Source organism: Salvia splendens, chromosome 9, assembly GCF_004379255.2.
Source record: "Salvia splendens isolate huo1 chromosome 9, SspV2, whole genome shotgun sequence".
NCBI classification, from domain to species: domain Eukaryota; kingdom Viridiplantae; phylum Streptophyta; class Magnoliopsida; order Lamiales; family Lamiaceae; genus Salvia; species Salvia splendens.
The window spans coordinates 31334349-31348970 of NC_056040.1; the positions used below are offsets into that span (position 1 = coordinate 31334349).

At 42.9% G+C, this 14622-nt stretch overlaps 1 protein-coding gene across 1 annotated transcript; it reads left to right on the forward strand.

The window, feature by feature from the left end:
* Window positions 1–324: 324 nt before the first annotated feature.
* LOC121748343 (NADPH--cytochrome P450 reductase-like) lies at window positions 325–5602 on the forward strand. Its single transcript, XM_042142635.1, has 18 exons — window positions 325–916; window positions 1224–1283; window positions 1374–1450; window positions 1643–1700; window positions 1782–1865; window positions 1969–2005; window positions 2408–2477; window positions 2575–2775; window positions 2873–2965; window positions 3096–3321; window positions 3407–3490; window positions 3601–3752; window positions 3852–3948; window positions 4105–4254; window positions 4346–4423; window positions 4515–4637; window positions 4756–4869; window positions 5174–5602. The coding sequence occupies exons 1-18, from the start codon at window positions 563–565 to the stop codon at window positions 5252–5254; spliced, it is 2139 nt and encodes a 712-aa protein (XP_041998569.1). The 5' UTR covers window positions 325–562; the 3' UTR covers window positions 5255–5602.
* Window positions 5603–14622: the final 9020 nt, after the last annotated feature.

The window sequence follows — 14622 nt, forward strand, 5'->3', positions numbered from 1 at the left end:
ATATCGTATCAATTAGATGAAGACCTAACAGCCAAATATGAATAATGTAAATTATTTAGAAATCCCTCCGTCCCACTATTTTATGTTTAATCCATCCCAAAAGAATATGTTCTTTCTAAATTAATTTTATTTTTTTATAGTTAAGTGAGACTCATACTGCAGTAATAATACTTTAATACTTATTTTTTCTTTCTATCTTAATAATTATGTATTAGAATCCGTGTCAAATAGATGTGCATATTTTTGTCTAACTAAAGGAGCATGTGGCAAAACGATATTAATGGGAATTTACCGATATAACCAAGTGAGTGGTGAGGTTAGGTGGGTTTAGGACCGGTCTGGTTTGGTAGGCGCTTTCATCTCTCCTCTCTTTCCTTTCCTTTCCTTTCCTTTCCTTTCCTTCTCTTCTCTGCATATAAACCCCACAAATCATTTCTCATTCCGTATAACTCAGTGTCTCTCCCAACTGAATCAAAGCCCAAGCTCATATCCAGAGAGACTCTGATTGCGAAATTCGCGGAACCTCTTTACCAATTCGCAAATCCTCTGTAATTTCACAACCATGGAATCTACTCCGGACAAGCTATCGCCGTTGGATTTGATGACTGCGATTTTGAAAGGAGTGAAGCTCGACAATTCCAACGGCTCCGCGGAGGCGGCGCAGCCGGCCGTGGTGGCGATGCTCATGGAGAACAAGGATCTCATGATGATGCTCACCACATCGCTCGCCGTGCTCCTAGGGTTCGCCGTCTATCTCATATGGCGTCGCGGAGCCGGATCGGCGAAGAAGGCGGTCGAGCCGCCGAAGCTCGTAGTCCCTAAATCGCTCTCCGAGGCCGACGAAGAGGATGACGGCAAGAAGAAGGTCACCATATTTTTTGGTACGCAGACTGGTACAGCCGAAGGCTTTGCTAAGGTATTAAAAATAAACGAAAAAGGTTTACAACCTTTTTTTTTAAAAGTTTTTGGTTCAATTACATTGAAAATCTCGAGAAAGTTGGATCGCTGCACTTTGAAGTAAGTTGAAAAGGACATATGAAAATCTAAAATTCAAAATTCTATTAATCATCATGAATTTGAGAATCACGAGGGATACTTTTGTTATTTGATCTATTCTCTGATTAGGTCGGCTGGCACCTTTTAGTAATGATAATCTTCTTTCTAAACATTAACAATATTTGGTTTAATTTGGTGAATTATGATTTGATTTCGCTGCTGTATAGGCCCTTGCCGAGGAAGCTAAAGCCAGATACCCACAGGCCAACTTTAAAGTGGTTGACTTGGTAAGAATCTAATTATATTTTCTGGTTTCAGTAATTAACTTGCAGGTTTATTATGTTCTCTTTTTTAATCTGTGTTTTTGATCCGTTCAGGATGATTATGCCGCTGATGATGAAGAGTATGAGGAGAAGATGAAGAAGGAGAATTTCACATTCTTTTTCTTGGCAACGTAGGTTCATCATTTGTTGAATTATGACTCCCAATTTCATAAAGATACAGTTTTTTCTGCATATGGGTGAAATTACTTTCGTGCTTGTGCTTGTGCTTGTGCCAGTGCCAGTGCCAGATAATATGGTAGTGTTAAAGTCATGTTTCATTATTATGTTATATAATGAGTTGGTTGGGGGTTGACTGGTTGCAGATATGGAGATGGTGAGCCTACTGACAATGCTGCTAGGTTTTACAAATGGTTTTCCGAGGTAAAAAGATGAATACCGTCTATGCTTTTTTACCTTCGGGTTTGGAGAATGGGGTTGGTTTTGATAAGTTTTGTGATTCAGGGAAAAGAGGATGGTGACTCGTTTAAGAATCTCCATTATGGTGTATTTGGACTTGGAAACAGGCAGTATGAGCATTTCAACAAGGTCTGTATGCCCATCCGTTATTTGTAAATATGCATTTACTCGATGGCGACTTCTGCCATATCTTGTACTCATGTGTTATTTGTTTAAACTTTACTTGGAACAGATAGCAATAGTGGTGGATGAGATTCTCGCCAAGCAAGGTATGCAGAATTCTAGGAGTAGTTTTTGTTTGATTGAGTTCTTAGAGACATGATTGTTAGGTTTTCTTCAAATGTTTGGTTTACATTAATGGAACCTGGAATTTAGAGTTGCTTCAGTTTCATTCAAATCTGGGAGTCATTAGCTTCTTTTCTTACTTTCCTCATTGCTTTAAATATCCAAGGCAAGGTTGGCGTCCTATTTTTGCCACTTAAGTCTAATCATAAAGAGTAACAGAGTCACTTTGAATTGCTTACAAATTAACTTGTCTTAAAAGTTAACTAAAATAGGAATCTCATATGAAATATGAACAGTGAATGAGTGTGAATTCTTTTTTCTCGTTCTGTCCTGTATGTAGCCATGTATTAATCCACTTTTCCTAACATGTAATGTATAAACTCCAGGTGCAAAGCGGCTTATCCCCGTGGGCCTTGGGGATGACGATCAATGCATTGAAGATGACTTTTCAGCATGGTACCGGGAAGAAAGATAAATTTTTACTTGATAAATTATGTCGATTTCTTAAGTATCCTAATGTTTTCTATTACTTGTGTTGAACATTGCAATGCAGGCGTGAGAATGTATGGCCAGAATTGGATAATTTGCTTTGCGATGAGGATGATGCAACAACTGTTTCAACTCCATACACTGCTGCAGTTTTGGAGTATCGTGTTGTGTTCCATGACCAACCAGAAGGACTGGCCTCGGAGAATGGCTTAGCCAATGGCCATGCCAATGGCACTGCTTCCTATGATGCTCAGCGTCCCTGCAGGTGATGGAGCACTCCTGCATTTTCTTATTAGGTTTCTCGAGCATGTATAATGTCTCCTTTTGCCTAACATATTTTTATTTATTTTTCTTTCTTCTAGGGCAAATGTAGCTGTAAAGAAAGAACTTCATACTCCTCTATCTGATCGTTCTTGCACTCACTTGGAATTCGACATATCTGGCAGTGGATTGGAGTGAGTCTTTTATTCTTTTTTAGTATTCAGCCTGTTGGATGCTGCAAATGCTGATTGGCCCGTACTTACCATGAGCAAAAAGCGAAAGGAGAATATTGTCAGTTCCTTACATTATTATTCTATTCCTCAGGTACGAAACAGGGGATCATGTTGGTGTTTACTGTGAAAACATGATTGAGACTGTAGAGGAAGCCGAAAGGTTGCTTGGTCTATCTCCTCAAACATACTTCTCTATTCACACTGACAGAGAGGACGGCACACCACTTGGTGGAAGTGCCCTACCACCTCCCTTCCCGCCTTGCACTTTGAGGACAGCACTAAGCCGATATGCTGATCTTTTAAGTGCTCCCAAAAAGGTATGCTGTGTTACTGCACTGCGATGTTCTCTGGTGATGCTTGTTTGTTACTTAGCTGGTGACCAATTGTTTGAAAATTTTGCAGTCAGCTTTGATCGCATTGGCTGCCTATGCTTCGGACCCAAGCGAAGCTGATCGGCTCAAACATCTTGCTTCCCCTGCTGGGAAGGTTCGGACATGTTTAATTATGTCTTTCTACGTATATTTCCATATCCTTAATGTCCGAAATCAATCACTACGTCCTCTATGAACTTATGTGTATACATTTCTGTATTTCAGGATGAATATGCACAGTATGTCGTTACTGGTCAGAGAAGCCTGCTTGAGGTCATGGCTGAGTTCCCATCAGTCAAGCCTCCTCTTGGTGTTTTCTTTGCAGGAATCGCTCCTCGGTTGCAGCCTCGGTTCTATTCCATCTCCTCCTCCCCAAAGTAAGTATTTATATCCCCTGTCTTAGTCTATTCACCCTCATTTATTTTAATCTCTTTTGTGTTCATCTTCCTGACTCTCGATGATAATTTTTACTCAAGGATCGCACCTTCAAGAATTCACGTCACTTGTGCACTGGTGTATGAGAAAACTCCCACAGGAAGAATCCACAAGGGTGTCTGCTCAACATGGATGAAGGTATTCTCGGTTTTGAGTTGTCTCGTGTTTAATAGCTTCATCCAATTTTATGAGATGGTCGAGCATAGTTTGTAATTATAATCCACTGCTATAGGCTTTAGGCAACTTAATCCATTTCTTTTATTTGTCAAGTCTCACCTTCTGCCTCTTTATCAGAATGCCGTGCCATTGGAGGAAAGCCCTGACTGCTCTTCAGCACCGATTTTTGTTAGGACCTCTAACTTCAGACTACCTGCTGATCCTAAACTACCAATTGTCATGATTGGCCCCGGAACTGGCTTGGCTCCATTCAGGGGTTTCCTTCAGGTTTGTTTCTACTGTTTTATATTCTGGCGTATTTGTTCTTTAAGAATTTCCGTTTAGATGATAGCATGGTAATTTTCTGATAATATTTCAGGAAAGATTAGCTCTGAAGGAATCTGGTGCTGAACTGGGTCCTGCTGTGTTGTTCTTTGGTTGCAGGAACAGCAAAATGGTTAGCAACTATATTATCATCAATTCTGTAAATACATCAAACCATAAAAAATGTTCAAATTGTAAAGTTGTTCTGTTTTACTGTTCTTCAGGACTTCATTTATGAAGAGGAATTGTATAACTTTGTTAAAGCTGGAGTGATCTCTGAGCTCGTCCTTGCATTCTCACGCGACGGACCTACCAAGGAATATGTTCAACATAAAATGGCACAAAAGGTACATATCAATTTTACTTTATTGAAATCCTGTAGTTGCTTCTGCATTGAACATTGAACATTTGAATACCAATCTTTCTATTATCATCTCCATCTAAACTTTTAGTTGTGAAATACAGGCTTCAGAGTTGTGGAATATGATATCTGAAGGAGGATATGTTTATGTATGTGGTGATGCCAAGGGCATGGCGCGTGATGTCCATCGAACTCTCCACACCATCGTGCAAGAACAGGTTTGATTTCTAAAGAAGATTTTTGCCTTTTCTCTGTGGGGTCCATTAATATGTTGGTGAAACTCCCATCACAATATCCTTTTGTGGTTGTCATATTGACACAAACACAACTTCTTGAACCATCCATATTTCCAATACTTGTTTCTGGTGCGATGCTGACCACTCATTATTACGAAAAAGACGAGCTTTTCATGAAATTTAGAACTTGTTTCACCAACGAGAACATTCCTTCTAGATTGTTCTTATGAATATGAATCTATGTAGTCAGTCTTGAACTAACAGACTACATTTTTTGGCATCCCAGGGTTCTCTGGACAGCTCGAAAACTGAGAGCTTCGTAAAGAATCTGCAGATGACAGGAAGATACTTGCGCGATGTATGGTAATAGTTGCTACGGTGATTTTGAATAAAAGTCGGGAGGCTATTATACCGAACGACTTTTCACGGGTTGTGACCAAAACTGGCGAATGAATTATCTTGTGAATTATATAGGAGGGTAATATGCAAATAGTTGCCTACCAAAACCCAAGGGAAATCTCAGTGTTGTAATCTTGCTTTTTTTGTCATTCTTTATTAAGGAATTTTTTTGTTCGGCTTGCTTCGAAATATAAATATATATATTATATACACATATTTACTGAATTTTATGTTAGTAGACGAGTTAGGGAAAGACCCATTGTAATCTGAATCAACCGAGAAATATGGTTCTTCCTACACATGTTCATTTTGCACCTATGGTGGTATTCTTTACTTTTTGTTTAATTAATTTATGGCTTTTTGATTAATAGTAGTACTATATTTCTTCCGACCCATGTATCGCTGTATCCACTATTTACTTTATTGGATTTTAATCATCGTAACCACGATTCGACAGGTTAAATACGATGGCATCTCAAGTAAATTAATGATTTGTTTTATACTCCTTCCATCTCATGTTATTTGAGCAGTTGCTTTTCGGCTCATTACAAACTCCTTATATTATTTATAGTTTAAGTTAGAATTAATGCATTTAATTAATATGTTAGTTTAAGTTACGAGCTTCTTTATTAAGTGATATCTTATTACACTAAAAAATCAATCCTAAATTTACGGCTTAAAATGAAAAGTGCTAGTGACGCTAGACAAGGGAGTATTTTATAAATTGTATGTTTGCTACGTAGTAGGTGACCACTCAATCCTAGAGGATAGAGTTAGTTGACTATTTTGTTCACTTGACATTTTATCATGTGAAAGAATCTCTACCAATTTGGGCGATTGTGGGTTTCGCATTGCCAAAAAAGTAGGTGACGCTCAATCCAACAACCACTTGCTAATCTAAAACCTAATCAAGTGCCTAAGTCGGTAGGTGCTCGGCTTTAAAATAAATTGGAAATCTAATTAGTGACTAAGTTAATTGCTGAATAAGTTGGTTGTATTTCTTTTAACTGTATAGATCTTCACTTATTTATGGCCTTCGCACGACTTTTTTACTTCACTTTTTATTCAAGACACAACATCTACAATCATCCATCTATTCAATAGAAAATTAAACACATACGGTATTAGTTTTACAATAAAATATGAGTCGAATGAGTTAGTGGAATGCGTGGTGAATCGGGACTCCTAATCGCTGGCGAACTAAAATGGAAAACTGATAATCCTAATGGCATACAGAAAGAGTCGTAATAAAAAAAAATCATAAACGATACTTAAAAAATTACTCCGACGAAAGCATATGGGGAAGCCCAATTGTTGTTGGAGGGCCACAACAACCTGGTCATATGTCAATTTTTGTACCGGCGTCATACGAGTAGTGTCAGCCATTGTGGCTTGCACCAAATATCTCATTAGAATACCAAGATCGGAGGGGGGGAGCTTGGGAGGCCTCTAGGTTTGGTCCGACTCGTCCTCTTGCCTTTGTCGCATTTGTCCCAATAGGACGATGTCGCAAACCAGAACTCGAACCCCCCTCTGCACCAGCTCCCACAAACAGACGTATTGGTTTGTCCGAGGAGATTACAGGCCAGGTAGACTTAGGCTAGGCGGAGGGCAGGATCAGCAATAGGATGTCCTCTGGATTCAGAGGCTCTGAAAGTTGGGGCGCGTCCACCGCATATGGCCTTCCAGACGGCCTGCTGATCGAATTCGGGTTTCCTCTGAGGGAGACCGATATCGCGCCCAACCCAAACCCCATTGGCCACCTGGCTCTCTGTATAGAGGCCCATCCGGATGGAGAAATCGTTTAAGCTCATCAGTTGGTCCTGGCCAAAAACCCTGAAGGAAACACTTTTGTCGTTCAGGTCTGAGCTTCCGGTGAAGCGGAATGACGTGAAAAACTCCTTGGCCAAGTCCTCCGGTACGGGGGGACTCATCAACCTCTAACAACCATTCAAAACCGATGCCGGCAATGTAGGCGGCAAACCTCTCCTTTATCTCTATCTTCTCCAGGGACGGCCGGTGCAACATCTTCCCCGCCTTTAGCTTCTTCTGGGAGGTCACCCTTTGGTGAACCTCCTTCTGCATTTTGGGATCATCGAATCCCAACATCTGTTGGCGAAGAGCTGGGGTCAATACCACATGCTGAGGGGAGTAGGTGGTTGAAAGAGATGTTGCATGCCTTCCTTGTTGCCCCCTGGACGTTCGGGTCCAGTGCAACTCATGTCCCGCCGAATCACTGCCCTCATCTCTTGGCCGTGGGGAAGCGGGTGCGGAAGCATCTGTCATGACGACCCCTGTGTTGGCGGGGCGGCTTCTCTTGGAAGTAGGGAGAACACTTCCCTTCCCCTTCCTCTTTCTCTCTCTCTCTCCCCTCTCACCAGGCTGCCCTCGGCAGCCTCTCTCTCCTCTCCAGCCCCATGGATTTGAGGCTCTTCCGGTTCCTCTTCATCCACCAGCCGCCGTACTGTGCGGGGTCTCTGCACCACCACTTCCTTTTCTTCTCAGGTTTTCAAGGTTCCAGCTTCCTCCAGAAGCCTGTCCATTGTCATACGCCGCGTCAGACGGCGTAACGACCCCTCCTCTCTCTCCGTCTCCCCATAGTCAAACAGTGGGCGTAAGTCCTCTACTTCATCGTCGTTAACGTCACCGCCCTTAGCCAAATGCGGTTCATGGATCGAAGTAGAGGTGCCACCGCTTCACGGTGACGGAATAGCAAACGGCTGCCCATAATCCTCCCCCAACCTTCTTTGTCAGAGGTATCTTCGCTGGTTTGCATTGGCTGGATGGGGGGGGAAGGTGAAGGTGATATAGGAGAGCTAGGAAGGTGGAATGTAGGTGACGGTGATGTAGGAGGGCTAGGAAAGGGTGACGTAGGCGGATGTTGAATGGTAGATGCGGTTTCGGGAAAAGATGATGGCGAAGGTTGGAAGGTAGGTGGTGAAGGTGATATAGGAGAACTAGGAAGGATTTTTGTTTTAGAAGGTGAAGCAGAATCTTTAGACCGGGAAATCTCAAGTTTAGCTTTGAGTTCCGCGTAGGAGGCTGCATCGTCCAACTCGGAGGGTATACATTGGAGGATTTTATCGAGGCGCCGCAAGGTTTCTTCGTCTATTGCTGGAGGTGGAGTGGCGGTGCTGGTTTGTAGTGGAGCGGTGGTTGGAGTAGGAGGGCTAGTGTTTTCTTTATGGGTTTAGGATGAGGTTTCCCGGCCGCCTTCGTCGGTACCGGCGTCTGAGGATGAAGATGAATTGGAATTTGCTTGATCAACATTCTTGCTGGTAATGGTGATGAGTGCTGGTGGAGAAGATGTTCTAGGCAAGGGTTTGGAACTTGGAGTGGTATGGGGAGGGTAAAAGGAATGCATTGATGTCGCTTTTGGTTGAAAGTGAAATACGGCCCTGAGATCCGCCTATTATACACGACTGTTGGGATCTCTGACGGTTGAGATCCCTGCGACTGTTCACGTACTCTGCGAAACTTCACGTACAGGTGCGCCTTTTCAGAGTGCCAGTTGGCCTAGCTTCCATGATACGCTTCCTCCTTTTCCCTAGAACGTCCTTTTATTGCGACAGTTGGCGCCGCCTGACACCTCTCCAATGACTGCATGTGTCCTATCATCCCCTGTCCTGATCAACGGAAGGACTGTACCACCAATTAAATTCGAGTTGAACTGATCAAGTGGACAATGAAAACTCAAATAGTTCCACTTGATCAGCGTCCATCCTTACTTCCGACTTTTAATTTCTAAGTATTAAAAACTAACATACGAAAAATATTTACACTACACTACAAAGGATTTGACCAAGTTCCCCTAGGATGTCACTTGATCAGTTTAATAGATTAAGAATTTGTTGCTTGATCAAGCTGACTACCCACGAGTACCTGATCACTCCTTTTACCTGTTCACTAGATAGGATTAAGCAGGATCAGTGGAATTTCTTCCACTGTGCCCGCTTCGGTCCTGTCTTTGTAGGGCTCAACTTGATGACTCTTTACCACGAAGGAGAACGAATTGGGGGGCCCCCCTTGGAGTATGTTTGCCTCCTGTGTGTGCACTGCCATGATGGTACGAGGGTCTGCCCATCTCGAACTCTGCCTCCTGGATATCAGTTTGAGTTGACACTGGAAGAGTAGCTCTTCCTGCCTCGCTATGAGCTCTTCCTTTCTTAAAGCGGGGTCGAGTCTGCGTTGTCGATCAAGGTGGGATGTCACTCCTTCTTCTAACATGGCGGAATGCATGCACAGACCTGGGTCAATCTCTGCTGTTTTCCACTTGACCACCCCCTGTCCCAGCCTCAGTTCTTTCATCATTTGTCCTCCCTGTCCTTGCAGATTTGGTTTGACTGGTTCTTGGTAGATCTGGTTGGACATGCTTTCGAGGGTAACTGGCGATGTAGGTAGAGACAATAGTTGCCTTGTAGGCGAAGGATTTTTCTTCAGCATTCCTCTCAATGTGGCGGCTTGGTCAGGTGTTTTTTCGACCCTTTCCGGTTGAGTGATCTCTTTTGACTCAGCTGGTTTACAGAAATCCATAATTTCCCTTTCGATGGCTTGATCATCCATTTCCCCAGTCATCGTTGCATCAAACCATTCAGCTGATTCCCTCTTAAGCTGTTCTTCTTTAGTGGAACCAGATGGTGGTTTTTTGAAGGGTTCATTTTCTAGATACTTTTGTTCTCGAGGACTGATAGCGTCTACTGATTGAATGCTCTCGCTGTCCTGTGGCTTCCTCACAGTTTTATCAATTTCGAATGTAAGCTGTTCTCCATTAAAACCCAGCTTCATCGTCCCATGGCGGACGTCGATGGTTGTGCTGGCTGTGGATAGGAATGGCCTTCCCAAGAGGACGCCAACAGACTCTTCCGCTCCTGGCTCTGTCGTCTTTATGACGAAGAAGTCGGCGGGGCGGGGTACATGAATTTGTTCACCTTGACGATCTCATCTTCCAGAACTCCCTCGGGGTAAATGCAAGACCCGTCTGCGAGCTGTATCACCATATCAGTTTTGACAAGCTTAGCATCTTCCAGCTTCTCGTATATAGAATACAACATAATATTGATGGAAGCCCCTAGGTCGCACATTGCGTGCTCCATTTGGACGTCTCTGATTGAAATTGGGAGTGTGAACAACCCTGGGTCAGTCTTCTTAGGTGGAAGATCACTAGGTTGGATCACCACGACTACATTTTATGCTTCGACCATCCTTCCTTTCTCAGTGACTTGTTCGAGGCTAATGGACTCAAGACCTTCTTCATGATTGGGTCCGTCTGTGGGTATTGGAGAACTCGCAGATGGGCTTTGATAAACTCCTTCTGATTTTAGAGATACTGCATTGACATTATCTCACTCAGGTGGTGGCTGCACTGTAGCAGAAATCCTTCCTTCATTTCCTCTCAGCTCGCCCAGTGACATGGCGACCTGAGATAGCTGCTTTGTAAGCATATCTAGTGCAGCCTTCTGTTCCTTCTGGGCCTCTTGTATTTCTCGCATTGCATCATGGGGCTGATGTGTGATCATCATATCTCCTGGACCTTCATTTTGCTGTTTGTTATATCTCTGATTAAAACGACCTCCTCCATAGGCTTGTTGATGGTAGCCAGAAGGTCCATACTGCTCTGGCTGGTTCTGGGGAAAATGATTCTGTTGGTTCCCTTGGAAGTACTGGTTTCCTCTTTGGTACGGTGGGACATGATTCACTAGTTGATTATTTGGCTGCCTTCCCTGGCTGCTTGGCTGAGGGCCTTGGTGTTGGTACCCCCAATTTTCATCCTGTTGTTGGCTTGACCAGTTGGGTTGTCCTCCGCTGGACCAGTTTCCTTGGGGTCCATTTGACCAAACTGTCTGACTTCCCTGCATTATATTCCCTCCAGTGTTTGGTCTATCCTGGATCCGAGAAGGCCAGTTGGGTTGCCCTTCGGTGAGTTGTAAGTACTGTTGCGCTGGTTGCGGTGATTGGCTTTGATTTGAATCACTCCACCTGAAGTTAGGGTGGTCTCTCCATGGAGCGTCTCTCTGTTTACCCTGGATCCAGTTGCCATTCGCATTCCAGTGGCCGACGGCATTCACTTGGGCTTGCGGTTCCGCTTCAGGGGAAACTCGCAATAGTAATATTGATGCTCTTCTGGCGGAGGCGGTGGCGGCGCATATTGCGTTTCTTTCGGTGCAGGTGGTGGAGGCGGTCTGGCTTTCTCCACTACCTCAAGCAGCTTCTTCTGCATTTGCTCAAATCGAGCTTCCGGCTTTTCGTCATTACGCGCCTCTGCTACATGCACTGCACACCTTCTGTACTGGCCTCGAGATGTCTCATACGAACGCTTAGCCTCGATCAGCCTCTCCAGGATGTTTTTGGCTTGGCTGAATGGGGTCTTTGAGAAATCCCCTTGAGCTGCGAGGTTGAAGTTGTTCTGGCTGTCGATTGTCAGTCTAACATAGAAGATCGAGTAGACCTCCCACTCCCCCAGCTTGTGGTTGGGGCATGCTTGAAGCAGCCCTTGGAATCTATCCCAGTATTGGCTGAGGGGCTCATCGTACTGCTGTCTGGCTTCTGTGATCTCCCGCTTGAGGGCACTCGTTTTTTACGCGGGGAAGAAACGATCTAGGAAGATCATTCGAAACTCGGCCCATGTTTTGATGGACCCTTCTGGCAGTCTCGACAGCCATACTCCGGCTTCTCCCTTCAAAACGAAAGGGATAGCCATCAGCCTATAATCCTCAGATGTAGATCCAGCCGGTACAGGCTGGATATCACAGTATCGGTAAAATTCCTCCAGAAAGCGTATGGACATTCCTTTGAAAGGCTGTAAAAGTGGGATAAAACGGCCAGCACTCCTGACTTGATCGCAATGGTCCGCATCCCAGGAGTAGCAGCAATGTCATGTGTGGGCTCCTTCTCATTATGAGCGTGCAGAGAACCGATCCAGAATCGTTGTCGACGAGGTCCATCTCTGCTTCTACTTGTTCAAGTGGTGGTGGTTTAGGTTGCGCGTTCTTCTCTCCTTCTTCTTCGCTGGTCAATTGATCAGCGGATGCTGCTGCTGCTGCTAGTGCTGCTCTGTAACGAGTGGTAACGACGCCGGCTTCCTGGACTCTCCAATGCAAGTTAGTCTCTCTGTATAAAAAAGGATGATTCCAGTGTCCATCGCGTTGGTATCTTCTCATCAACAGTAAGAAAAAACAAATGAGAAAAGAAAGAAATAAGATTATATAAACCTACACACTACACACAAACATAAAATAACACCATGCATCCCCGGCAACGGCGCCATTTTGGAAGGCCTCGAACGGGAGGTTGCGTGAATGAATCAAGTTATATGGAAGATAAACGAACCGGTTGGATCAGTTAGCAAATATCGTTGCCACTTGATCAATGCAATCTCGCTCTCACTTGATTCCTACCAAATTAATTTATAACTCCCAATTTTGCACTACTTTAACAGTAAAACGGCAAGTTCATGGTCGATCCCATAGAGAAGCTAGTGTATCGAGTGTGTGAGTAGTGAACGGGGGGTTGGCTGCTGCCACGCTTTAACTTTGGGAGTTTTTAACTACTGATTTTAACTCAGACAGAAAAGTAACTATCTACTTGCTCAAGGGAAATTTAACTACTGGGTCAAGTGAATTTCAGACAGGAATGAAAATTTACCTATGTAAGCAGTAAACACCATGATGAAAACGAAACAACTTCGATTAAAACTAAACTCAAAACATTACATCGTGAAATCTAAACTAAGCTAACACTTCGGAAAATACGAAAGCAAGTAAAACCGAGGAGATCCTCGGTGGGAAACCTAAGAAAACGCCGACAGATATCAAGTATTCTGCAGCGCTCCTTCGATCGCCCTTTCTAACTAAGCATTACTTTATCTAAGCTAAGCTAAGCTATTCTAGAGAACTTAGCTAAACTAAGACACAAAGTAAAGAATCGGATATTTTTCATGTGGTGGCACATCCTCTATTTATAGGCTCGGCATGACCTCCAGCTGGATAACGATCTTGGCAGGGAATATTCGCTCATGCTGAGAGTGAGCGACTCATTGATTGCTACGTGCTCTTCTTCTAGAACGACGACGCTTTTCAGTAACAAATTCGTGACTCAACTCCGTCCTTGCGTCTCATATATCGGCACGTGTCCCATTCTAGAACGTTGTCCTTGATAACAGAATGCTGAGCACCATCCAGCTCATAGCCTTGCGTGTCCTTCTTCTGAAATCCAGTGGTCCTCTCCTTAATTGCTTGGTTACTCCCCTTGATCAACTTCCCCCGATATCTGGCCTTTTTCGCCTATTGTACTAGCTTGATCAGTTTGGCCTTGTTGCCTTGGTCAAGCGGCATTCCTGCACATTTAACACTTGTTTTGCGCGATAAAACCGATCAAGTAGCATACATTTTACCCCTAAACCGATGCATGAAATGAGTCTTATCATGTATATTCATTGAGACTACTACTCTTAAATAGAGTTTTACGGATTGTGTACATGGTATGATTTCACAGAATCATAGGAAATCAATTACTCAATCAATACAAATTGATTTATACTGATTTTATTCTATTTCCTTCCTTGAATGATTATGATTTTCCTTCATTTCTTGACAGATAGCGAATGTAATATTTTCGAGAGTGGGTTATGTTAGGGATGGCCGATGGGTAAACATTCAGGTTCGAGAAATTTACCGAACAGCCTAATCGTAACAGCACCAAAGTGTTAATTGGTCGGAGGGGAAAATATGCACAAGGTGGGAATCAAACCTTGGTTACTGCTTGGAAAGAAGATGGCTAACTTTTGAACTACATTCATCACATTGAATCGTGGCAAGATACTAAAAATTGGATATTACTCAACGACAACCGATAGCATTTAATTTAATAACAAAAATTTGTACAGCCCAGTTAATTAATATCATAAAAACCAACCCTTTTAAATTTTATTTCTAAATATATACATATATGATGTGAATTGATCATATGATAAACGACTTTTGAATAAAAACTAAAAACGAATATCTAATACTCCCATGTATTTCATGTGACACATTTATTTTTCGCACATGTTTTGAGAAAATAATACTCTTTCCGTACCCCATTAATTAACACCAGTTTTGTTTTTTGCCCGTCCCAAATTTATTGATACCCTTATTTTTTTCCTAAAACACACCCAAAAAAGAAATATGTCACATAAAATGGGAGGGAGGGAGTACTATTATTTTGACACTTGGCATAATTAATTAATTAATTAATTATATACCATTTAAAGGTTATTGTAGTCTTTAAACCAATATTAAATTGTGGATCATGATTCCTTATTTATGGGTACCAAATCGCATAAGGGCAGATTTGAAA